A 26,907-nucleotide genomic window follows, 5' to 3' on the forward strand; every position below is an offset into this window, starting at 1 on the left:
TAAAAATGATTGTTATGCTTAAAAATTATTTCACCAGCACTGACACAGATACATCCAAATCCTTTATCTGTAATCTATCTCTTATTTATTTAGACTGGATCTCAAGTAACCCAGGCTGACCTTGAACTCCTGATCTTCCTGCCTCCCTCTCCTAACCGTAGAGTTCACCACACCCAGTTCTCATATTTCTATCTCTAACCAGATTTTCCAAGACTTTTCTCTACAGCCTCTTAATTCTAACTAAACTACTCTCTTCAAATTCTCAGAACAGGGCAGGCTAACTCTGTCTGAGAAGCCTGGGGTGCCAGCTGTGGCCCTGCGTCCAGCTGAACATAGCAAACGTTAGCTTTGCTGAGTCCTCATTCCTGTTAACAGTGCGGGAGGAATTTGGGTAATTTTTTTTCTCATACAGAAATAACCTTTGAGTGTGCCGGGGAAATGGGGTGTTTGAAGAATTGGTCATACGCCTCGTTCCAGGCTCCCACTTTCCTTTTTCATTCTATCCCATGCATCCAAACCAACTTTAGACCACAAGTTCAGGCCCCTTAAAACATCCCATTTCATCTTGCCCTCCTCACCCACTCTCAAACCAAGGCACTCTCTTGCTACAAGGGAGAAATGAATAAGTGGGTAATTTTGAAGAGAGGAAGAATGACATAGAGTTAAAATTGCTTTGCAGAGTGGACCTGTGTAGGATTAGGTTCCGGCACATTGTTAACAAGCTCGAGCACTGATCTGTTTACCCGCCAAGAGCTTACTCTATTATTGTACAGTCAGCGCCATGCTGTATAGCACGTCTACAACATGCTCGCCGACATCTCGCTCATCTAGCCACTTATTCATTGTTTTTTTTTCTTTTTTCTTTTTTTTTTTTCAGAGCTGGGGACCGAACCCAGGGCCTTGTGCTTGCTAGGCAAGCACTCTACCACTGAGCTAAATCCCCAACCCCAAAATGTCAACTATTTTTTTTTCTTTTTTTCGGAGCTGGGGACCGAACCCAGGGCCTTGCGCTTGCTAGGCAAGTGCTCTACCGCTGAGCTAAATCCCCAACCCCAAAATGTCAACTATTTTTTTTTCTTTTTTTCGGAGCTGGGGACCGAACCCAGGGCCTTGCGCTTGCTAGGCAAGTGCTCTACCGCTGAGCTAAATCCCCAGCCCCTATCACTTATTCATTGTATTCCCGTGAATGTGTATTCTTCAGGAACACACAGAGTTCTTCTGAGGATTCGGGCCACACTAATAAAACACCACCACCACCACCACCACCACCACCACCACCACCACTACCACCACCACCAACAACAAAATGTCTTTGCTTTTTTAGCTCCCGAAGGCCTCCTGTTTTCTTCATGACATCGCCCAGCCTGTACTTAGTTAGGACTTTCTAACGAAATCCTTTCAAAACTCAGCAAATGGGTCAGAAGCCCAGCTTTCTGACTCTTGACATGGGCTCACTGTTCATCTGTTTGAATAGAGGATTTGATCTTTGGGGGTTGTGGTTGACTTGAGTTCTCAGTACAACACCTAGTCACAGCCTAATGTCATAACTCTACCTACAAAGTTTGTGTGCTATCTGTCTTGGGGCAAGGGGTGTGGGGACTTAAAAGTCTCAAAGTGAAAGTGGAAAACTGCTTTGTTTATTCCTTGGCACTGACATGTGATCTTCAGGTTTCTCAACTTAAAAAAAAAATCGTTGTCTCCAACTGGTGTGGTGACATTCACCTCTAATCTCCTCACTTAGGAGGCTGAGACAGGAAAATCACAGTTTCAGGGATAGCCTGAGCTACATACACAGCAAGATTCTGTCTCAAAATATGACAGAGCACTGATGACAAACCTGGTGACATCACTGATGAAGAGCAGCAACAGGAAAGAAAGTCAGTGCACCCCTGGAGCCTGTAACCCCTGGAGCCTGTAACTCCTGAAGCCTGTAACCCCTGAAGCCTGTAACCCCTGGAGCCTGTAACCCCTGGAGCCTGTAACCCCTGGAGCCTGTAACCCCTGGAGCCTGTAACCCCTGAAGCCTGTAACCCCTGAAGCCTGTAACCCCTGGAGCCTGTAACCCCTGGAGCCTGTAACCCCTGGAGCCTGTAACCCCTGAAGTAACCCCTGGGGCAGGGAGCTGTGCCAACAGCTGTTCCAGATACTTTCCCAGATGCCGTCCCCACTGGGACTACCTGTCCGTCCATCTGTCTGTTCACCTAAGCACAGAAGAGGCTCATGTAGTAAGTAATGAGCCAGAGGTTCTGAACAGTAATGAGCAGAAGGCAGAGCCAAAAGTTGGTCCTGAGTCTGACTCCATAGTCTGTGTGCCTCACACAGAGAAACACATCACTGGACCCTGGATGAGAACAGCCTAGTGCTGATATCAGTGCTTGGATCTGTTGGGAACCAGGGGAAGTTTTTAAAACAACAACAACAACAACAACAACAACAACAACAACAACAACAACAGTAGATTCCCCTTCCTTAGGATCATTTTGTGGCTTCTGATCCAACAGAGTATAGAATAGAAGCAGCCGAAGATTTGCTGTTAAATCACCTGCAGGACATATGCAGCCGCCTGCTCGTTTATATAACCTGAGTCTCAGGTTAGATGCTAACAGAGATATTCCACAGGAGCCTTGAGATGTCCATTAGCCAGGACTTATCACCATGATGCCTTGTTATAAACCCTGCACCAAACCAGGAGGGTCATGAGCTATGGTATCTCATGTTGCTATCATCTAGTGAAAATTCCAGAACTTAGAAACATTGATGTAACCAATCCTGAGGAAACAAGACATACTTATATTAGAGATTAGCATTAGTTTCTCTTTCTATATTCTTGAAACAAGACAAACAATAAAATATAATAAAGAAATTAACAAAAGTGAAGTGTGGCTATTAGCTGACTCCCTTCGTTTCCTGTTAGCTGTGATAGATATACCCAACAAGTCATGCTAGGACTATCATGTTGGACAATTCAAAACTGTGCTACTCTGAAGATGGCCCCAAGTGGTCCCACAGATCTGAGAGTTCTTCCAGTGTGGGTCTGAAATGCCTGTGTGTTGTGTGCTTGATCGTCAGGTTGGTATGACTGGGATGCTCTGGGATCGTTGAGGTAGCCCTGGGCAAAGGTCTGTCTTTGGGTGATTGGAAGCTTGCTGTTGTAGGACATCATGGGACCCCAAGCCCCTTTCACTCCCAGCCATGAAGTAGAGAGTTGTCACCATGCTATGCTCTGTCAGTGAGGGAACAGAAGCCCCCGCAGGACAAATAGATTATCTGAGGAATTTATTATAGCTGTGGAACACTAACTCAGATTCCAAATAAATTTTATTTATTTTTATGTATATGAGTGTTTTGACTGCACATATGTCTTTGTACCATGTGTGTACCTGGTACCCTTGGAGGCCAGAAGAGGGCATCAGATCCCCTGGAACTGGAGTTATAGATGGTTGTGAGTCTCCATGTGGTTGCTGGAAATTGAACCCAGGTCCTCTGGAAGAGTAGGCAGTGGTCTTAACCACTGAGCCATCTCTCCAGCCCCATAAATAGATTTTGGTGAGTAGACAAACTTTCAAAGATGAAACCATGAATAACTGAGGACTATGCATTTTTATAAAGTACATGGCTTTACATTCTTAGAAAGTTCTTTACATTTTTTTTTAAGATTTATTTATTATATATAAGTACACTGTAGCTGTCTTCAGACACACCAGAAGAGGGCATCGGATCTTATTACAGATGGTTTTGAGCCACCATGTGGATGCTGGGAATTGAACTCAGGACCTCTGGAAGAGCAGTCAGTGCTCTTAACCACTGAGCCATCTCTCCAGCCCGTTCTTTACATTTTAAGCTGGGAAAATTAAATAGATTTTACCTGCTTTATGCTTGCATAAGTAGAGCTTTGTTTTGTTTACGTTTGACATTTTGAGTAATATATTAATGCACATTTATATATAGTATACAACACATGCATGCATTTGTATGTTATATGTAATATGCAGTGTGATTGTTATATAATCTATGTAACTTCAACTGTAGAATTTAGCTTAAAACATTATTTCAGTATTTTAGTTCATTGCCTATTTATGGGAAAATGAAAATATCAAACTAATTCTGTGCTAGTGAATAATTTATGGAACAAACACACCTTTTGAGGGCCTGTCCTTATACTCCTAGATATTCACTATTAAAAGACTCCAAAGTCTCTGAAATATACATTACATGTCAAGTTTTAATAACCTTTAAAAGGTCACATCCACCTCTGCTGATAACTGAGGAAACTGTGATAAATATTCTACAGTTAACAACCAGTGTTGATGGTGCTTCACCCGAGGCCTTCACTGGACACTTTTCGAAAGTTTTTTCAAATGTAACAGGCTGAGGTGAAGCATTAAGTTACTGTGTTTCTGCTTTGACGTTCTCTGTAACTAGGTCTGCTTCCTGTTACCTACTCCCTGACGATCCTTATCAAAAGCTGTGAAACATCCTAACTCTTATCTCCCCTCAGCCTGTCACCATGGCTTGTCACCACTCAACTGCTCCAATGTTTGACAGAGAATTGTTCTGATTGTGTTTGCACGTATGATAAGGGCGTGGGTCCTGATCCTTGATACGAATCAATTGCCACCATGGCCATTGCAGACAAAACTATAGACACATATGGGTCACATAGGAATTTAAAGTAAATACTCCTCTTGTGACTAAGATTGTCTCAAAAGATACCAAGGAGTGAGAAACAGAAGAGCATTGTCATTATAGTCAGTGAACCTTAATGCAGGCCGTCACTGACCCTTAACAGTGTCTTAGGTGGCTATGCTTGGCATTGTCATCTGACATGGGACATTAGAGGGTCTTATTAGAGGTCTGTGATGTCCTTTATAGGGGCAGCACTTTATGGTTCTAAGTGTCGGCCCAGTCACTGATTGCAATAGAAATGATGAAGGCCTGCTCATTTCCCTCCACGGCAACCGGGCTCAGCACTGATCTTGGAGACCTTAAAAAGAAACAAGATAAAACAAACAAAAATGGGTGCCTTGCTGACTTCAAGGTGGGAATGGGCAGTGGCTTGAAGTTGGGAGCAATGATTTTCAAACCTGAGTCACCTTTGGGTAAAAGTTATTTAGCTTTTAAGTGGGATTCACTGAGCAATACAGGGAGTCCTGTATGTTCCCAGCCCCATCCATCATGCTGGCATTAGCCCCACTATTTAAAGAATTATTTTGCTTTTAATTTTGTGCATGCATGCACGCGCGTGCGCGTGTATGTGTGTGTGTGTGTGTGTGTGTGTGTGTGTGTGTGTGTGCGCGCGCGCGCGCATGTGTTTGTACATCTGTGAATGCAGGCATCCTTGGAATCAGAAGACATTATGAACTAAGCTCAGGGCCTCTGCAAGAGCACCGTGTGCTCTTAACCGCAGTGCCAGCTCACTGTGCTACCCGTTACCTTTGTCATTGTGGCTTGGTTGTTCTGTATGTGACAGGGTCTTTCTATGTAGAGCAGACCAGCCTTGAACTCAGAGATCTACCTGCCTTGGCCTCTTGAGTACTGGGATTAAAGGCATGTTTCCCACCCCCTGCCTTTTATGAAATCAAAAGTTTTAGAATCATTTTATATAAATTAGACCACAAGGTTGGTGCCAGGTCTTTAGAGACCCCAGGGTGCTGGTCTCAGGCTGCCTGAGCAGGACAGAAGCTTTTGTTTGTTCCTTCCTCCTCCCCGGCCTCCCTCCCCTTCATAAGAGAAGGGCATGGAAAAGAGACTGTTTAGAACGAGCCTTTCTTTACAGTGAATGGATTCTTAAAAGAGAGCCACCGCCCCATGCAAATAGCATATTAACTTTCACAGATCTAACCTTTAATGAGTTCAGGGCTTATTAACTCCATAAATGAAAGATTCTACAGAATACACAGGACACAGTTTTAGCTGGGTGTACTGGAACACGCCTCTAATCCCAGTACTCAGCAGGCAGAGGCAGGCAAATCTCTCTGAGTTTAGGCCTGGTCTATACAGTGAGTTCTAGGATAGCCTGAGCTACATGGTGAGACCCTGTCTCAACAAAAAGAAACAGAGAAAAATAAGACAAAGCGAAGTGTTATGGTTTACGTCCCTGCAGCCTGTGGGTACCAGGTTTCTTAGCTTGGGCTTAGTTTTATCTTTGCATCTCTGTGGCTTTCCCCTTTGCTCTTGCCTTCTTAGGTCTTTGCTCCTGAATTGGGTGAAAGTAAAGAGTTTTAGCTGCTTCCAGAAACTAAAAAGCATGCGTCTGCTGTGTGTGTGTGTGTGTGGGGGGGGTCCTCCTCTTTTCTAGCCTGTTAGGCCACTTAGCTTTCTCCTTGCTACTCCCCAAACACCCAGCATCTGACGCTCATTATGTGGTCCGTCTTTTCTCATTTTTCCTCGCATCCCCACCCAAACACAGTAGACAAAAATACAGTGGAATGGCATGAAGTGGATCCCAAGGAGATGAAGAAATGGGAGAAGGGTTACAGAGAAACAGCAGCAAGAAGCAGGAAACGAAAGAGAACCTGAGTGGGCGGGGGCGGGGTGGGGTGGAGGAGGCTTCAGAGCCTCAGGGCTTCAGACAGAAGCCGCCCCTCCATTCCGATGGCGGCCAGTCTTGGTGATAGCTGCTTTAGCTTATGTGATAATGTCCACTGACAAAGTTAAGCAAACTTCTAGGCGATCCAAGTTCCAAATACCTCAACTTTACAAAACTGCACATTTTAGCCAACAGACACAGTCCCCAGATGTTGCGGGGAGTCTTGCTGTGAACTGTTTGCTATCCTAACAATACACTAGAATTTCTGGAGCTTTCTGAACTTTAAAGCGCTGTTAGCATAGGAAATTGCAACACTGGCTTTGTCCGTGCGAGTAGAATTAAGTAACATGAAACAGAGCAAGCAGCCGGTAGAGTTCTTCAACACCTTGAACTATTACATGGCTACTTGAAGCTGCCTTTGCCCACGACCTTAAAACCTCCGCAGTGTTCACCTACCGGCATCAGGCCTTCAGAGCCGAGGAAAGCCACCCGCCTCACAGGCTGTAAGCCTGATCCACTTTTTAGATTATCTCATCCAGATTGTACCTTTAATGTTAGAAAATTGAAAAGAAACGCCTATGAAAATAGGATTTCTCCACATCTAAAGTGCAGTGCGTCAGAGACTTTAGATATTTCCTTAGGTCTTTCAAAAATCATTGAGAGTTCCTAAATGTCCTAGCCACATACTTCGTCGGATATAAAGTTCAGTTTCATCATCGTGGGGATTTGAATAGGAATGTCCCCCATAGATAGACTCATGTGTGTGTATGCCTGGCTGTAGGGAGGGGCTTTGTTGGGAAGTATGGCCTTGTTGGAGTAGGTTTTGCCTTGGTGGAAGAAGTGTGCGACTGGGGGAAGGCTTTGAGGTCTCCTATGCTCAAGCTACACCCAGTGTGGAACACAGTCTTCTGCTGCTGTCTTCAGATCAAGAGGTAGAACTCTCAGCTCTTTCTCCAGCACCATGTCTGCCTGCACACTGCCATGCTTCCGCCATGATCATAATGGACTGAGCCTCTGAAACTGTAAGCCAGCCCCAATTAAAAGTAAACCTTTGTAAGAGTTGCCTTGGTCATGGTGTCTCTTCACAGCAATAAAACCCTAACTAAGACACCCAATGTAGAAATATTTTTCCTAATTGTCTTTTTCATTAAAATATTTTCATCTGATGTACATTGATCATATTCTTTTGCCTCCATTAGCTCCTCCAAGATCCCCTCTATTTCTCTACCCACCCAACATCCTCTCTCAAAAAGAAAAACAAATAAAAACCAACCAACAACAAGAAAAAACTTTAGTAAGTAGAATAAATAAGAAAACAATATAAAAACTACTACAGAAAACATGTTTTACTTTGACCAGCAACTCCTGGGCAAGGGACTGGTCTCCAGTATGTCATACTCAGTGACACTCCACTGGAGAAAACTTATTCTCCCTTGCCCAGCAGGTACCAATTGCAAATGCCTTCGTGGTTAGGGCTGGGACTTTGTGTCCACTTACCCCTCACAGGGCTGGCTTGAACTGGCGTATGCCTTGTGCATACTGTCTCAGCCTCTGAGTTTGTACGTGCACCAGTCCTGTTGCATCTGGAAGACGCTCCTTCCTTGGAGTTCTCCACAACCTCTGACTTTTATCATCTTTCCACCGCCTGTTATTCATAGGTCCCTGAGCCTGGGGGCAAGGATTGATATAGTATTCTGTTTAGAGCTGAGTGTTCTACAGTTTTTCCCTCTCTTCACATTGTCTGGTCTCTGTGCTAATTACATTGACTGCAAGGAGTTTCTCTAATGAGCAATGGACCATACAGCAATACATCATTGTGAGTCATTTTATCGCTATGATTATGTAGCAGAGTAATAGTAGATTTTCCCCCCATGGCCAATGGCCTACGTAGTCTGAGGTTCTTGGCCTCTTTAGCAGTGCCAGATATGGGTTGTGACTCACGGAGTATATCCAACCAAAAATTGACTCCTTCCACCACACGGGTTTGTTCCTAGGTCAAGGGTAGTGAGAAGTGCCTTTGCCAGCTGAGCCATCTGGCTGTCTCCTGTACACTTTATAGAAAGGCAGAAAGCACGAAGATGCGAGCAAATGTGAGGCCCTGATTCAACTCTCAGTACTGTAAAAAAGAGGGTTGGGGAAAGAGGATGTAGAGGGAGAGTAGAGGGGGACAAACGTATGTGACAATGATGATTCCATACTGTCTTTGTTCTAGTAACATGTACATAATGTAAAACTTACCATTTTAATGACTAAGTATCTAGTACTTAACCCCCATTAAGTACATCCACACTGTCGTTCAGTTACTACACAATTCATCAGTAGGACTCCTCACCATCCCACTGAAACCCCGTGTGTAGATAACTTCCTATTCTCTTCACTCTCCCTAAGCATCAAACTACCTCTCTGGCAATTGGAATTGTATAATACTTAGCCATCTCTGTCTGGCTTTCTTCATTTAACGTAATGTCTTCACACCTTAATTAATTGAGTTACAAAATCAATTTTTGTTGATACATAATATTTGTATAACTTACATGTGTACATTGGGTACTAATCAACACAAAATAATTAGTATATCTCATCACCTTAAAATTTTCATTGTCTTGTGATAAATACATTCAGAGTCTTCTTTTGTAGTCAGGTCCTGTGGTAATGCCTTTAACAGTAGCACTCAGAAGTTAGGTATTTGGGGAGTGTGAGCATGAAAGCACCATGGGCTACAGTGTCTCAGAGGAGGAAAGGAAGAAAGGAAGGCTTTATTTTGAGTTGTACAGTGCCTTACATACTCACCCTACATATAGCTTCTTTTAAAAATCTTTGTTAAGACTTACTAATTTCACATCTTAACAGGTTTCATTGTGGCCCTTCCATACATGTACACAAATCACATTAACCCAACCATGGTTTCCCCATTCTGCCCATCTTCCCCACCCCAAATCTCTAGCAGTCACTATTCTCCTCACTAGTCAACATGGTTTTGAGCTCCCACATATGAGGTGGACCCCGAGGATACTAGTTTGTCTCTGTCTAGCTTATATCATTTAATAATGTCTTATAGTCTCATTCATTTTTCTGTAAATGTTAATATTTCATTTTTCTTTGTGTCTGAGTAAAACTCCGTTATGTATATATCACATTATCTGATGCTGGGCACCTAGGCGGATGCATGCGTTAGCTTCTCTAAATAGTGCTACAATAAATGTGACACATAGTATCTCTTTGCTATGCTGACTTCATTTGCTGTAGGTATAAACCTAGGTAACCTTTGGATATTGTCTTGGTTTCTTTTCCTGGTGCTACAATAAAACATTCTGACAAAAGTAGCTTAAAAAGACATGGTTTATTTACTCTATCTCAGAGTTCAAGGTTACATAGTCCGCCATGGCAGAGAGTCAAGGCGAGAGGAGCTTGAAGAAGAGTAGGGAATGCACACTCTTGTTCAGCTCCCTCTTCTCTTACGCACTCAAGGATGCCAGCCAGAGAATAGCGACACTCACAGTGGGTAGATCTTCCCACCTCAGTCAACACAGTGAGGATAATCCCCCACAGGCTTGCTGGGGGCCTATTTTCCAGATGATTCAAAACGTCAAGTTGACAGTTAATCCTAACCACCAGGCATATTCCAGTTGGACTGAACGGCAGCCTGACAGTTTTGAGGAGGAGCCTCTGTGCTTTTACATAGTAGCTATAGTCATTTACATTTCCTATAAGAATGTGTAATAGTTAATCTTCTCTGAATCCTCAAAGTCCCACCTCACTTCTATCCCCCTGCCCAGCCATTGGCCATTGGCTCTTTATCGATCAGTCATTCCCATGTAGGCACAAATCAAAACCCCCAAATCTTACCACTTTTGTCCAATAGAAAAGCTCTTTTCTCTTATACATAAATTGAGCACAACCATAACAATTATGTAAGTTATAAACTATGATATATAATTAACATCCAGTACATCGTATTTGTCAATTAATTAAAGTACTTTATCATCTATCTTGACTTAAAGAGTTTACAGTCCTATCTCTGAATTTTATTCTGACTTTAACTTGTATTATCATCTGAAAACCATCCTTTCAAATCAATATCATCTTCCTCAATGCTAAACAATTTAGGTTTTATTATGAGATTATAACTAGTCTTCAACTCTGTCAGAAATGTGAGAACAAATTAAATATACCTGAATATATAGGAAACACAAAAACATAGCTTCCAAAACTTAAATAAATTGTAGATACAGCTGACTAGCTGGACAATCCCCTATTCCTCAACACATCAGAGCATCTGTCTTTAGCCGTCTGGCCCAGAACCATCTGACATACCTTGAATGAAGCAACAACTGTGAAGGATAGCTTACTCTGTCTTGGCAGAGCTAAGCTGTTGACTATCCTGCATTGCGTGTCCTTTCCTAGACAGTATTTTTTATCTGTAGATGAATGAGTGCAATTTTTATTCAGTGTCTATCTTGCCATAACAGGAACAACTCCATATGGAGGTTTTGATGCTTCATTGCTTCTTTGAACCGTGAAGGGGTTGTTTTGAGTTGTGGAGCACTGTATGCTAACTAATCAACATTGATTACCTCACATATTTCTGGAATGATTCTCCGAAATTTTCAGCTCTGACCACCACAGTGTATAGTGGATATCTTGAACTTATCCCCCCTATTTACTTGAGGTGCTGTACCTTTAGCCAGCATCTCCTAAGTTCCCACCTGGAAATCTCTCCAGCTCTGTAACCATCTTCTGCTTTGTGTGACTGTGGCATCAACCATCTTGGTATCCACATATAAATGAACCATGAACCTTTGTCCCTGCCCTATGTCTGTCACTCCCCTTTGTAGTGGGTTGTTGCAAATGATAGGGTGACCATTTTGCTGAGTAGTATTTGTGTACGTGAAACTCACTTCTTTATCCACCCATTTTCATCTTGGCTGTTGTGGACAGGTCCCCCTCCAGCATGAAATCTCATCTCCTGTGTATAGATGCACAGTAAAAGGGTTTGCCAGGTCCTTCCCTTCTCCTTTATGAATTTATTTTTTTCATTGGCATATATTACTCTAGACTTGACATTATGTGTGGGGATAAAATCCAACTTCACTCTCTTGTCCAATGGTTGTTTAGCTGTTTCAGTAGAGTGTTATGATGAATTAAATTATTTTCTGCTTTAGCTTCAAATGCCACATTTTGTTATTTGTTGAATTACATATAAGAGAGATAAGCCTGCCAGTTTCCACACTGATACAGCTCTCTTCATCACAGAGTGTAAATAAGTATCACATACTGTAAACATACCTTAAATCTAAAAGGGGAAGTTCACTTGTGTCACTGTTTTTAATCTTTTCATTCATTATTAGAACTGCTTATATGGTTTGCAGTTTGAAAAATCTCAGTGATCAATTTGAGAATTAATTCTTCTTGATATATTTTATTGTCCTCAGACATTTGTCTAACTCTTTGTTTTCTCACATATCTTTGTGGTTTTCTTTGTAAGATTTCTCATGGTTCCAGTTCTGTTGACTTTTATATTTTATTATCTTACATGCTACTGTTGTAAAAAAGACGTTTTCTTCAAGTTTCCAGTTGCTGTTTTAGTATTTAGCATTTAGTATTTTAGTAACTAGAAAGCTGTCTTGTGGGGGCTGGAGAGATGGCTCAACATTTAAGAGCACCCAGAGGAACTGGGTACAATTGCCAGCACCCACATAGCAATGCGAAAGTTTCTGTAACTCCGGCCCCAGGGGATCAGTCACACACACAGAGAGACATACATGCAGGCAAAATACCAATGCACACAAAATAAGAACAAATAAGTCATTTTAAAAGCTAAAAAGAAAAAAGTTCTCTTGTGTACATGAATTTTGTAATGGTTATCAAACTACAGGTATAATACTTATTGGCGTTTTTATGGAAGGCTTTTGTCTACGTATGGCTAGCAGTCTTTTCTTTTTCCTACATTATTTTCTTCTTTAAGTACTTTGTAAACATTTCCTGAATTCATTACATGCAGTAAGCATTTCCAACCTGGTGGACCCTTTCATGTTCTGGTGTTAATGAGAATCTCCTTAGATTTTCTTAATCTGGGAGGTGCTGTCAGCAGTTAGCATGTGAAATAGTTGATTCTCAGTGATTAGCATGTGAGCCTCCACAGTAACATAGCAACACAACAGATTCCCTTAGGCTCTTCAATTTCATAGACATGTCTTTTTACACATCAGAGTTGTATTTTAAATGAGCCTGTTGTTTGTAGACAGGAATCTGTAGACCAGAGACATTTGTTTCTGCTGGGTAGACTTTGTTTCTATTCCCTTTAATAGAGAGAACTGCAAAAGATAAATATTTCAAGATAAAAAACCATTGATAATATTCTAAGTCAGTAACACAGTAAATTTACATAACTTCTTTATTCTTACAGATGTGTCTTTTTTTATATATCAAAACCCTATTTTACAATCACCCTCCCTCCTATAATTCCTCAGTCACCATCCCACAAAGGAACATAATTGTTTCAGAATACTTCTACCAACAGTGTGACTATAGAAAGCATATGTGGGTCTTTTCCCCTAGGAAACAACCTAGCTGTGATTCTTTCTAGAATCGCAATGGTCTCTTCACCAACTCAAAACAGTCATGTTCAATTTCTTTGATTTCAGAGATTGCTTTTAGACTTTGTAATTAAGCTATTGTGTTATTTTAGGTCACATCTAGAAAGTGCCAGAAGAATTTAAGCCTCTGCCTGTAGCTTATCCATCCTGTTTCCTCCATTTTCAATCATGATTCTATTTTAAGGTTTTTTTCTTTCCTTTATATTTAGAAATGCCTTTTCTTTATTCATAAGGTAGTTCTGGTTTTTATAGTTTTCTTGGTTATTTTTATTTATAAATAATTTAATATTCTCACCTCCAAATTTTAATTAAATTAGGATGAAATCACCTAGTTCATCTTCTTCCACTTCTGCTTTATGCCTAGAATGAATCAGATGGCATCTTCTGTAGACGTTGTGCCTCCTTGCATGCTCTTCCTATCTCTCCACCCAGACACCATGGCTCTCCTTCTTGTCCCGCCTCCTTGCCATTGCAAGGTTATTCATTTCTCAGTTTCTCTGCTCCACAGAACAGAATTGCGGTTCAGTCCCTGGAGCGCTTCTCACTGGCTTTGTGACCCCACGCAGGTTTGTTTCAGCCATCGCTTGAGTTTTCTTTTCTTTCTATGAAGTCTGGGTTATAATGTCAATTTCATGATGTCATCATAAGCACTGAATGAGGAGTGGACAGTGCATACGTAACATCGTATGTTCTATACAGCAGTATTTCAGGAAATCAAATGTCGACCACTTGAAACAGGATAGAAGGGGTGATTATTAGTTGAAAATCTTTATGTGGGTATTCATTTGGTAAATATTTACTAAATTGGTTTTTCATTATTCATTTAGTTGGTGACTACCTATTGAATATTATTCCCTAAGCACTCTCGTTTATATTTATTCAATAAGAATTCGAGTCCACATGGGTTAGGCCTTTGTAATACAGTGGTAGAAAAGATGGACGTGGCCCCAACCTTGACAGGACTTTCAGCCTTCTTTCTTACTGAAAGCCACTTCTAAGTAAGCAGTTTTTCCCTGAAAGTCCCCTTTGGAGTCCCCAGATTGCTGGCACTTGACATGGCTGAAAATAATGATATCATTTCACTACATTACTGGGTGCTCAGTTCCCATTTTTCTCAAACCTCTACTAAAATGAAACCTGCTGGGCAGAGTTGTTCGGGGCTCTGCACTTCCCTTGCAAGTGGCAATTTGGTTTGAAATTCCACCAACGACAGTACCCAGTGGATCACTGGCCTCCAGGGCAACACATACAACAAAGAAAAAGTTCTTTTTGTCAACCGAATGTTTCCTGGTTTTCAGCCCCAACAAAATTTAGCTCCCAGTGTCTCTCTAACCCTCTCAAGGTTCTTTTCATTGCTCCATTCTGTGTGTTTTATTCCACCGAAACTAAACACCAAAGTCCACAGCAAAAATATGTGAAATATAGGTAATTTTTATAATATTTTAATTCATCAGCAAAGCATCAGATTTAGGTTTATGTAATCTTCCCATAAAATTATAGAAAAACAGCAAGAAGTCCCCACAGGTATAAAGCATTAGATCTGAAACGGGCGGGGGGGGGGGCATGCTCATAGTCATATCCTCAGAGGGGGGGAGGGGAGGTGAGGGAGGGGAGGGGGAGGGGAGAAAGAGGAACAGGGACAGGGACAATCCCAGGGAGTACCCTCCATGAAGCTAGCACACCAGCTTTTTTTTTTTTTTCAGTCAGTTGAATTGTATTCTAAAGGTAGGTGAGTGGGTGGCTGGTGGGTGGATGGATGGTCCCATATCAAATATCTATATGGTCCATAAATTAACAAACAATAGAAATGGTCCGAGACTTAGTATGAAGCACATGTGTTAAACAAAGGGGACAGATTGTAATTCTAAAAGGACAGCCCCATCTGGTACCCAGGAACGCCAGTCTCTGTTAAATAGCAATTGTTTGATTGATATTGGAATGTGAACCCAGTGTCATCAAATTTAATAAAAATTTCACTTACAGCCGAAAACTCAGGTTTTGATGGCAAAACCTAAATTTTTTTTAATGTTGACAATTAATTTTTAAGTTTTCAAAAGTACCATGCACATTGAAAATAAATGCAGTGGCTAAGGAGATGGCTTAGTCAGTAAAGTACTTGCAACACAGCCTGAGGATCTGAGTTCAGATCCCAGCACCTACATAAGAAGTGGGGTATAGCAAGAGTGGGGTGTGGCCTATACCTGCAGCACTGGGGGTGGGAGACAAGAACAGCTCTGGGGCACGCAAGCCAGCCAATCTAGCTGAGTTGGTGAACATCAGGTTCAGTGAGAAACTCTATCAAAAAACAGATGGTGGAGAGCAAGTGAGCAAGGCACGTGTGAACCTCTGATCTTCACATGTGCAAGCACACACACACATACACACATGCGAGCACACAGACACATACAGACACATACACACACACCACACACACACACAGAGACACACACACAGACACACATACAATCACACACACCACACACACACAGACACACACAGACACATACACAATCACACACACCACACACACACAGACACACACACAGACACATACAGACACACATACTCACACACATACACACACACTCACACATACACTCACACACACAGACATATACAGACACTCACACACATATATATACTCACACACACAAAGAGACACATACAGACACACACACACATACACACTCACACACCACACACTACACACACACATACACATGCACAGACACAGACACACACACACTTACACACACCACACACACACACTCACACACATACTCACACACACATACAGACACACATACACACATACACATACACACTCACACATACACACACAGACATATACAGACACACACACATACATACACTCACACACACACAGAGACACATACATACATACACACACACTCACACATACACACATACACATACATACACTCACACACACACAGAGACACATACACACACACACTCACACACATGCCCCTACCTCCAGGGTGTTTATATAATTGGCTGCTAATTTGCAATCTTTGCCACAAATCATACCATTTTGACATGAATTTACATGTTTTGAAAGCTATAGATGCTATTTTACTTCCTTTTTCAGATCTGGAAATTTATAAATGGTTAACTTATCCTTAAACTGTCACAGCCAGTTCGTAATAACTGGAAATATGTCACTTCCTTGAAGTGAGGCTATTTATGTTTGCCAGAAAACACATCCATTTTTTTGTAATAATCAACTTAGTGAACTAGAAACAGATGTCTTTGAAGAAGTGTTTTCTAAAGTCTATTCAGATTTTTTCATTTACTTTTATTACTTTGTTTATCAAGGTCAGTATTAAGTAAGAAAAGTTATGGTTATCTCATAGTTTTCTCTGCCTTTTCAAAAGCTATGACAAGCAAAAAAAAAAACAAAACAAAACAAAACAAAAAAAAACACTAGGTCTTGATCACAAAAACTAAATTTCCTGGTAAACTGTGTTAAAATTTTAACACCCCCCCTTTTCTGGGGACATTCCAGTGTAATCTGGTGTGTAATTCCCAAGGAGTAAGCTATTTTCGGTCACATGTTAACTGAAGTGTTTGAAGAAATTTAAAAGCCAGCTAACTGGTTCATACTAGGACAGTATCAAAGCTTTTTAACCTCCTAAATGTAATATCTTATAAATAACCATTGAGATAGTAGATTTATTTTCACTCCCCCACTGGGTGTTCGTTGGAATGCAAACACCCAGCTCCTGCGTTTTGCGACTTACTGATCTGGTCCCCAGTCTTCTAAGGTCGTTTACGTGACTCTCAGTCAGAAGTCCTGGAGCTGGATTGTGCTGAGTTGAGGGCTTCGTCTGGGTGGCAAGCTGTCAGGACAGAATATTTGGTTTTTACTCAAAGGCTCCTCCACTTTGAGCTTGTGTGTATATATTCTACATACAATCAACTAATCCATAGTCAATATCCATAGTCAAGTTGATAGCCTTCTCAAGATTTTGTGTGTGTGCGTGCATGCACATACACCTACACACGTGTGCAAGCATACACATATACCTACATCTACACACACACACACACACACACACACACACACACACACACACACCATGGTGCTTCTTTGAGTGACTAGCTTAGACTCTTCCACTGATGTCCTCCATGGTCATTTTGACCCAATTCATATAAGTCTGTGGAAAGAGAAAGCCACACACTGTGACTTCCTCCAATGGTGTCCTTGCCCCCTCAAGCCATCCCACAACCCCTAAGCATGCCGACACACGCTGAGTGTGCACTGTGGGTCCCAGATGGCACAGGATCCCCGCCTTCCTTCACAGAGCTTTCCCTCCAGTGAGCACAAACTCACCACATGGGATAAGAGCTCTCACCAAGAACGTATGTGGTACAGAGGCCTCCTCCCTTAAACCTTTCCAGAACTGTGGTGCCAGGCAGTTCTAAAACTCAGCGTATATCAAGTAAACAAAAGTGCCAAATACGTCCAGGCCCAAAAACCTGTACACCCCAAGAATAGCCTCTTGCTTGGGCTGTTGGCTCAGGCCCCTGCTCGTGGGACAAATAATAGAATGAACAAAACTGGACAGCTTCTACACAGTTAGAAGTTAGCAAAAGTTGAAGTAAAGGAAAAAACTCCATTCACGGTAGGTCCAAAATGAGCAAGATACCTGAGAATAAATTTAATTAAAATAAAAGCTTTGTCCAAATGATGCCAGGATGTAAAGGCCTCTGCCAGTGAATTAGCAGGAATGCAACTCGAGTGCCCCATAGTCCATTCCCAAGTTCCATTTCATGCTATTAAAGCAGAAGTTGAAGCTGCAGCTTGGAGGTTTTTGTTCTTTTTTTTAAGCACGTGCCTGTGATCAGCAGAGAAAGGTATTGTCCACCCCATCTGCCTGCTCGGAGGGAGTGGAGAGTTCTCCAAGTCGCCTTCCAGGCCAAACTCAAGGTTGCAGATGGTCTCCGGCAAAAGCATCTTTCATATAAGAAGGGGGATGGGGTAGCATAACCCCTTGGCTTCCTTTGCTGTGGGGAGCACCTCCGTCCTCCGCCTAAGCCTGCCCAGCCTAGAGCTGGGATGCACTAATGGACATCTCACCCAGCTGAGAGAGAACGCACTCTCAGCACACAAGAGGGGCTCTGAAAGCTGGGCACAGGGGGCAACCACGTCCAGAGATAGAGTCTGTTTTTAATCGGGGTTCGCCCATACTTGCAGGGCAGCCCCTGTCAGTGGCCGTCATCCGAGGCCAGCACAGTAAGCTGAAGTCAGCTGTGCAGTCTTCATTCATTCGTGTTCGTTGCGTGAGTGAGAGCCCAGGCTCCCCTGCACGGCTTTGCGGTCATTCAAGGCCTTTGCAGGTGCAGGGCAGTCAAAGCCTCTGTGTGTGTGCAGGACTCAAATCTCATTGGCCAGAGTCACATAAACAGAAACCCTCCTGGGACTCCTCTTATAGCCGCAGCCTCCACCCGCTCTTCTGTGATTTTGCTTTAATCTAACTCCGCCTTCTCTGACTCCGCTTGGATTGCGCTCTGACCCGATGTGACTGCTGTTTGTGGTGCGAGACTTTTGAGTTCTTTGTGATGCTCCTTGGCTCACGCTGTCAAGTTTTTCATGAAGCGTCTGGGTCGTCTGTCTCACTTCCTGCCTCTCGCTTCCACCGTCCCTGCTGTCATCCCCACCACGGATCCTGGGAGTTGGCATGGGTCTTTTAAACACCTTCTATACAGTAGCAATAAGCTATTCTCGAATGAAATTAGGAAGAAAATTCCACTCACAATAGATTCAAAATGGATAAAATGCCTGAAAATAACTGCAATAAAAATAAATGGTTCTTACAGTTCAATCCCAAATACTTCCTGTGTCACCAGGACAATTGTGAAAGTTTAAAGGATGTCACACTTACTGACGTATACTTAGTCCACTCTGCTATGTACACGCCTTTAACCGATTTTCATTTAACTGTAAAACCACGCTTATCTCCAGGCATTATTTATGTCCCTGGCATCGATACCTTAATGCCTGGGAGGTCCTGTTTGTCTCTTCTGCTCTCCCCTCACATTCCTGTGGAGGGCCACCAAGGGAGAAACCAGACAGCTGGGTGAACACAGCCCAGGCTCTTCCTCCGTGAGCCTTGCCAGCCACAAAGGGAGAGAAGGAGCGGACAAGCTGGCTAGTTTTGTCCAGCCCATTTCTACTCTCCTGGTCTCATCTCAGGTCAACCACTTGTCTCCATCTCTCCCTTTACACTTGCCTTTTGTGACAGAAGTCAGAGTAAAAGCAAATGGACGAACCTGAGATCTCCTGAGTATATTATTGATTTTAAGAAGAAAACTTAAGTCAACAACAATTTAATCAAAGTTAATGAGAGCTTGCAAGATGCCAAACTGTGCTAGAAGTCAAAGGTGAGACCAGCGAGGTTCCTCCCATCACCGAGGAAAGTATGTAACTGAGGCTAATGTGTACCGTAGCAGGTGTGTCTGAACATGTAGGAACAACGGAGAGAAAGAAGTAACATTGCCTGTAAGTTTCACCTGAAAGGAGCCATCAATAGTGACCACTGAGATTGACTTCTTTACTTTTTAAACTACTGGCTTCCTGAGACAGAGGCTGGCCTCGAACTCCTGATCTCTCTGTCTCTACTTTCCAAGTCCTAGGATTAGAGGTCTGTGCCTGGCTTGACTCTCAGGGCATAGTAACACTGTTGAAAACAGAAAAGGGAGGAGAAGAAACAAATCACAGATGAGGCAATCCAACAGTTTGGGAACCGCACTCATTTTTTATTACTACCATAACAAATTATTACAAATTTAGTGGCATAAACACAATTTTACCATCTTATAACTCTGAAGGTCCTAAGCCCAATTTGGGTCGCAGTTGTTTTGCAGACTCTGCTCTTTAAGGGAGGGTATCAGGTCACTTGTACAATTTGGCTCATGACTAACGTCTTCCATGTTCAAAGCCTACAGCGATGGAGTAAAGGCCTGCCTACTTTCCAAACTGGTCCTTCCCTTTCCTTTTTATCCTTCTAACCTACCCAGGAAAGGGTCTCTGCTTCTAAAGACTGACGACAAGACTGGGTTCACTTGGATAATCCACAGTGCTCCCTCTACCATGTTCTTACTCTAACTGCAGGATTCTCTTTGCCCTGGAAAGTAACAAGTACCCATTGCAAGAGTTAGGACATGGGCATCGTGGTGGGAGCATTAGTTTGACTAATGCAGGAACTATGTCATGGCGTGAAATGACCAGTGGACATTAAAGACAGAGAAGAGAGGTTGAGAGGGACAGCAGCTGCTCGATAACAAAGGCCTTGCACACCATGCAATGAAAGCTTGAGTCCTGGGGCCACGGTGAGAATTGTGTCATCTGCTAACTTACAGGACAGGCTCAAGATAGATAAGACCTAAAGCCATGAAAGATAGTTATTGCCACCATCTCAATGAGGAGTGATGAGGCTTTTTGCGTGGCATTATCTGAAACAATCTAGAAGAACATGATCCAATAGGATTTATAGAAGAAATCCCCACAATACAGAAGCTGTGGTTCTTTAGAGGGTGAGGGCCAAATCCTGAAAAACACCAACTTTTAAAGTGAGGGCCACTGAAGGAAGCAGTGTAACGTAACCCTGTGCCCAAGGCTTAGGGAACACCCAGGAAGAGATGGTGGGAAGGCCGTAAGAGTCAGAGGACTGGACAGGCCACAGCGAGACAGCGTCTTCTGGACAGGACCGGAAAATTGTACCTGGGTGCCCTCAACAAAATGGCTGCTTGCATAAGACCGCACCAGTCAATATTCTAGCATGAGCAGGGAAAGGCTCACAAGGCCCCATTCGTAGTTGAAGGGCAGTCTGTGGTTACTGAAGAAGGAGCATGCATTTTCATTATGGTCAAACCACCTGATGGGTGTCCTATGCCCAGTGCCAGCCCTACCCCATGTGCATGTGGGCTACACCAATTTGACTCGGTCAGTTATATATGAAGAGGAAATGAATTGGAGAAAGGGATGTGGGAAAACATAGGAGGAGTCGGTGGGGCAAGGAGGGTTAGCTACGATCAAATTGCATTGTGCTCATATATGAAATCCTCAACATAAAATTTAAAAAAATGAAAGCCTACTCCTCCCATCCCAAAAATTGCCAGGCATACAAAAAAGCAAGAAAAATTCACCTATCACAAGAATAACTATCCCGTGGGAGAGAGACACAGAGGTAGAAGTGGTAGGTAGAGAGATAAGAGCAGCTGTTATCAATAGTTTATATATTGGGAAAGGGTGAAAGGAAGCATAACAAGAGGGGCGGTGTTTCTCAAAGGTCCCAAATCAGACAACACTCCAGCCTCTGAATGGGGAAGTCACTGAACAGAATATCAAGTAGGTCCCCCAAGGAAGAGGCAGGTAAACAGCAAGTAATGGTAACTACTGTCCCAATCCAACCAAGGGAATACAGAGACGACAAGGACGACCATTAAAGAACCAGGAGAACAAGAAGCCACAGTCAGTACCAATGTGCTGAACAGGCGGTGTGTACCGTGTGTGGAAGGGGGGCGGGGCAGAAGAGATGAAAACAGAAGGAAAGAAGTCTCACCACATGGACTGAGGCGCTAGTGGTGGGCTTTCCTGGTTATTTCTGTGTGAGAACAGTGAACAGATTTGTGGGTTGAGGATAATGGTAATAAAATGGCTGCCCGTGGTTAAACATTGATTCGTGAGCTGAAATACAAAATGGTCTGAGGTATCAAGATATTTCACTTATTTTCTTCAATTTTATCATCCTATAAGATGGGACTGACCTGGTTTGTTTTCTGTTGCTGTGATGAACATCTTGACCAAAACACCTTGGGGAGGGGAGGGCTTATTCACCTTACAGGGCACCATCCTAAAGGGCTTGTTTCGCTATCTTTCTTATACAGAACAGAGCTACCTGCATAGGGATTCGCACCGCCCACTGTGGGCTAGGCCCTCTTCTAGCAGTTAGTACAAGCCAGTCTGACCCTGGAAAATTCATCAGTTGAGGATCTCTCTTCCCAGGTGACTCTAGGTTTGTGTCAAGTTGACAAAGACACAAGGTCTGTTTTTTCCCTATCTTTCACTGTTGAATAAACAGACCCACAGATTGACTAGATGCTATTCTGCATTACATAGTTTAAAAGTAGCAGAGCTGGAATTTAAGCCAAAGTCCATGTGTTGTGTGTGTGATGCTGAGCCAACAGGAAGGGAAGGCAGAGACAGATGTCCTAACTGATGACTCCGTGCCTGGGAAGACCTGGGAAGGCATGAGGCAGCCCAGGGAGGTGGATTGGACTCGACCAAGAAGCTTTCTGATGAGGAAGCAGGAATGTGTTGGAAATCGCTCCAAATGCCTGTGCTGTTGACTTCCAGCAGTGAAACAGGGTGGGCCGCAGGGGTGGGGGGGTGAGAGAGATAGAGGAGGAAAGATGTAGACTTTCAAGCTCATGACACATCCAGAAGCATGCCAGGCATTTCCTAAAGGCAGCCAGACCAGCAGAAGCTCCCAGCGAGGCCAGAACACCTTGGACAGAGTCATGGTTCCTGTACACACCCCCACAAACACTAATTATTTCCTCATGTTGACCCCCTTTCAGATCAGGTCACTTGGTAGAAGATCTTTCCTTGGAATGTCTTTAAATTCAACTTTTGACATTTTTCATACTATTCCATGTCATCCACAAATCGTGAACTCTTGTTAAACTTTTAGCTGCAGAGTAAATGTTTCCTTCAAGTCACAATCACCAACGAGGCGGTTCAGGAACACAAGTCCCTATTGTGCAATCAGATTTGGGAACTTCTGACATTATATTTAACCTTTCGTGTGTACGCGCTCTGACAGTTCGACACTGGCCGTCCCCGAGCTGTGTTTCTTCAATTCTGCATTTTTACAATATGACACACTTGGTTTCTGTGCCCACTTGTACTGTGCAGTGTGAAAATATGACCATTTTTTCCACATCTGATACTGTGGGTGAATGAAACACTTTTTATCCACTAGAACTGAGTCCAAAGTTCCCACCCGTGGATGGGAACTTCATGCTGAGTTTGAGCATAAAGATTACTACATATTTATTCGTGTGTGTGTGTGTGTGTGTGTGTGTGTGTGTGTATGTATGTGTGCACATGAAGACCTCAGATCAACATCTAGGGTCTTCCTCGATCACTCTCCTCTGTGTTTTTTTGAGACAGGGCCTCCCGATGAACCAGAGCTTGCTGATTGGCCAGACAGCTCAAAGGTTCTGTATCCCTCAGCCTCCTCAGTGCTGGGATTACAGGTGCACACTGCCATGTGGCTTCTTAAATGGGAACTGTGGATCCAAGTCCTACTTGCTGTGTCTTTGTACCTGTATGCCAAGAACTTTACTGGGTGAGATATCTTCTCAAGCCTGACATTTTAATTTTAAGGACATAAATACGTTTTCTATGGTTTCATTGTTTTCCTCATAAAAGAGGTTTGTTTTCAGTAGGGTAGATGGAAAAAGAGTTTATTTCTTCTTGGACATCTGTGACATAACTTTTGATTTATACAGAAACTTCAAAGACAAATGAAATGTTTTATCCACTGAGCTTTTATGAGTGCATAAGGTGCCAAGGGCCAGTGGAGTGATAAAGATGACTAAGAAGTAAACCTCTCTGGACTTCCTGCTTTATCTGTGGCTGTAAATCGGCCAAGCACCCCGACCCACCTGCCATTAGACTTCCAGCAATTTGCTGTCCAGATGGCACTGCATTAGGAGATACAGCCAAGCTCTGCCCAAGTATTACTCTGGCTGTCTGCCTCTCAGGTCTGACTTACCACGCTCCAGCTTGAAATTCTGCTCTGATTCCCCATTCCTTATAACAGTCATCTCTAGCATGTTTTAAGAGCCTTTAGTTATTAAAAAAAAACAATTGAACCTGTACTTTGCAAAAAAAATGGAAGGAAGGAAGGGAGAGGTAAGGAAGGAAGGAGAAAGAGAGAGAGAAGGAAAGGGAGGAGAGAGGGAGTGGGAGAGGCATGTATTACAGAGGGTCACATGCACACATTTAGAGCCCAGAGGACATTTCAGCGTGGCAGTTTGGATCTTCCGGTTCTCTGTTCCTCCACACAGTAAAATCAGACTGTGCTACACGAGGAACCAACCTTCTGACTCAAGGTAGTTCAGCTTCCCTCCCCACAGCACCAGTTCTGAAACTGGCCTTTTTCTTGACATTTTCTGGCTTCTTTTGGCGGAAAATTACATTGAAGAGTACACTGTGGATGTTCAGAGGTATTTGTGGCTAATGTAGCATTTTTACTAGACCTGTACAAAGGTAGGATTTAAAAATAATGGTAATGAATTTATATGTTCATTTGTTTGTTTGTTTCCAAGACAGAGCTTCTCTGTGTAGTTCTGGCTGTCCTAGAACTCACTCTGTAGACCAGGCTGGCCTCAGACTCACAGAGATCTTCCTGCCTCTGCCTCTTCAGTGCTGAGATTAAAGGCAAGGGACTCTGCCACCTGGCACATACTTGATTTTTGATTTTTAATTCAATCATACTATTTTCTAGGATTTTTCCGGTTAGGATTCACATCACAAAGACATACACTCCACTGAATTTTAGTGTCTGTAAAGAGTTGTATTATCAGCATGCTCTAATCTTAGAATATTTCCACTACACCAAAAATAAATGTCATGTCTCTTTACACACTACTCCTTCTCTTGGTGTCCATATGTACATCTAAATCCATTTCATTTGAGTAGATTCGCCTGTGTGAGATGAACACAGATATGTCCTTTGGTGCCTGGGTCTTTTATAATCTTTTTTTTTTCTTTTTTCTTTTTTTTTTTCGGAGCTGGGGACCGAACAGGGCCTTGCGCTTGCTAGGCAAGCGCTCTACCACTGAGCTAAATCTCCAACCCCGTCTTTTATAATCTTAATGAGTGCAAGCTCATCCTTGCTGTAGCAGGTATCAGGACCCCCTTTAAAATTGTAATAGTATTACATTGTACGGTTATTCATCTCATTTTTCCATTCATTCATCAATTAATGGGCATATCAGATATTCTTTTTTAAGATTTTCTCAAATTCTGTGTCTATGAGTGTTGGCCCTTATGTTTATGTGTGTACCATGTGTATCCGGTGCCCACAGAGGCCAGAGAAGGATGTCGGGCATCGAGGAACTGGAGTTACAGGTTATTGTGTATAATGGTGTAGGTGCTGGGAACCGAACCTGAGTCCTCTCGTAAGAGCAGAAAGTGTTCTTAACCACTGACGCATCTCCCCAGCCCCTAAATTGTTTCTTCTGAAACTACTGTAAAGGCCGCTGCCATAAACATTTGTGCTCCAGGTTGTACATGAGCCCATGCTCTTCTGTTGGCTTGGGTACACGTCCGCTGTTTGGTGTGCATTTGAGTTACTATGGCATAGCATGGCTCTTCAGCCCGGACAACTTGCCCTAGTCTTTCATACAAGGCAGATCCGCCTGCAACCATTCTCTCCCTTTTGGTTTAGCTTGGAATGGCTTTGCGTTCCCTTCACTTTCGAAAGCCACTTTTGATAGAGAACTTGTTTTTGTTTTTATTTGTTTAAATTGCTCTGAATATGTCATCTCTACAGTTCACCAGCTTCTATTGTTCTGGTTTGAGGCCACTTGAACTTGGTCCCCTTGTTCATAATGAGCTACATTTACATTTTGTTTGCTTTTCCTGTTGCTTTCAAGGCTTTCCTCCCTACCTTTGACTTTCAGCATCCTGGCGATGCGTGTGGATAAGTACCGGCATCCACTGCGGGGTTCCCGGGGCTCTTTTCCAACCTCTTGCGTTGGATTGTCCAGTGTTCTTTCCATGGTCTGCCTGTACCAGCATCGCGGAGCACTCAGTCCCCTCCTGTGGTCTCCATCATTGTTGACAGCATTCTGGGGCGAGGATATGTATGTGAAATCAAAGCTGTATTATATTTAAGGTGACACATGAATATATCTCAGGATATTTAGAAATAAGTACTAAGAAAAGAGCCTTCTCAAAGGTCTTTAAAAACCTGCTCACCACATTTTACCCATTGGTTTATAAAACAAGAGCTGCGGGTTTATAAAACTCAGGCCAGGCCCTCATGAAAGACTTCCAGCACTGTCATGAGGAACTGGCTCATGGTGTGTCTAACATTTTCTCAGAGATATCAGGCAAGGGGCATGACTTTGGATTACTTTTCAAAACTGGACCACTGAAGTTCAAGTCCTGATGGTTTTAACTAAAATCTTGGTGAGGTTCTTTCACTAAACTTTTGTTTCAGATGGGAAAAATGACCCCTGACTGCCAGGGTAGTTCCGAGAGCGAAGTGGCTTGTGTACAGCTCTTGCTTGGTGATTGCCTTCTCTCGACTGACGAGCAGCTGCCCTGGTAGTCCACACCGTTCAAAATGTTTGCTTGCCCTAGAAACGTGCTTTTAGAACAAGAAGATATTTATTTCTTTGAGTTTCTAGATGAAAAAAATCATAGCCTAGCGAGGTTTAAAGACTTGCTCAGAGACAAAGATCTTACAAGAGACAGGCTGGGACACCGTCTGAACACCCAGCAGCTTTTGGAAGGGAACGCACGGCTGCACCTGATGTCGTCTTCCTAATGCTTAGCTGAAAGATTTTAGAAGACAGATATGAGTCCCTCTCCTCTCCTGCACAGGCCTTTGCACAGTGATGGCTAACGGTCATCTATCTTGTCTCTGCTAGCTGCACACCAGCGGAAAGCTTCCTGGAACCAGGATGGCGGAGCTGAAAGCCAAGTACACCTTGCTACATGACACAGTGGTGAGG

At 42.9% G+C, this 26,907-nt stretch overlaps 1 protein-coding gene across 10 annotated transcripts in view; it reads left to right on the plus strand.

Moving 5' to 3' along the window:
* Positions 1-26,907, plus strand: part of Ccdc146 (coiled-coil domain containing 146) — a 148,836-nt gene that overhangs the window by 54,176 nt on the left and 67,753 nt on the right. For all 10 annotated transcript variants that reach the window (XR_005503289.2, XR_005503288.2, NM_001025044.1 and 7 more), the window contains one exon: positions 26,824-26,906. Coding sequence is in view for 8 of the 10 variants with exons in the window: in NM_001025044.1 (NP_001020215.1) it covers positions 26,824-26,906 (83 nt within the window). In the remaining 2 variants the exon portion in view is untranslated. The remainder of the gene's footprint in view (positions 1-26,823; position 26,907) is intronic.

This window comes from Rattus norvegicus, chromosome 4 (genome assembly GCF_036323735.1).
Source record: "Rattus norvegicus strain BN/NHsdMcwi chromosome 4, GRCr8, whole genome shotgun sequence".
NCBI classification, from domain to species: domain Eukaryota; kingdom Metazoa; phylum Chordata; class Mammalia; order Rodentia; family Muridae; genus Rattus; species Rattus norvegicus.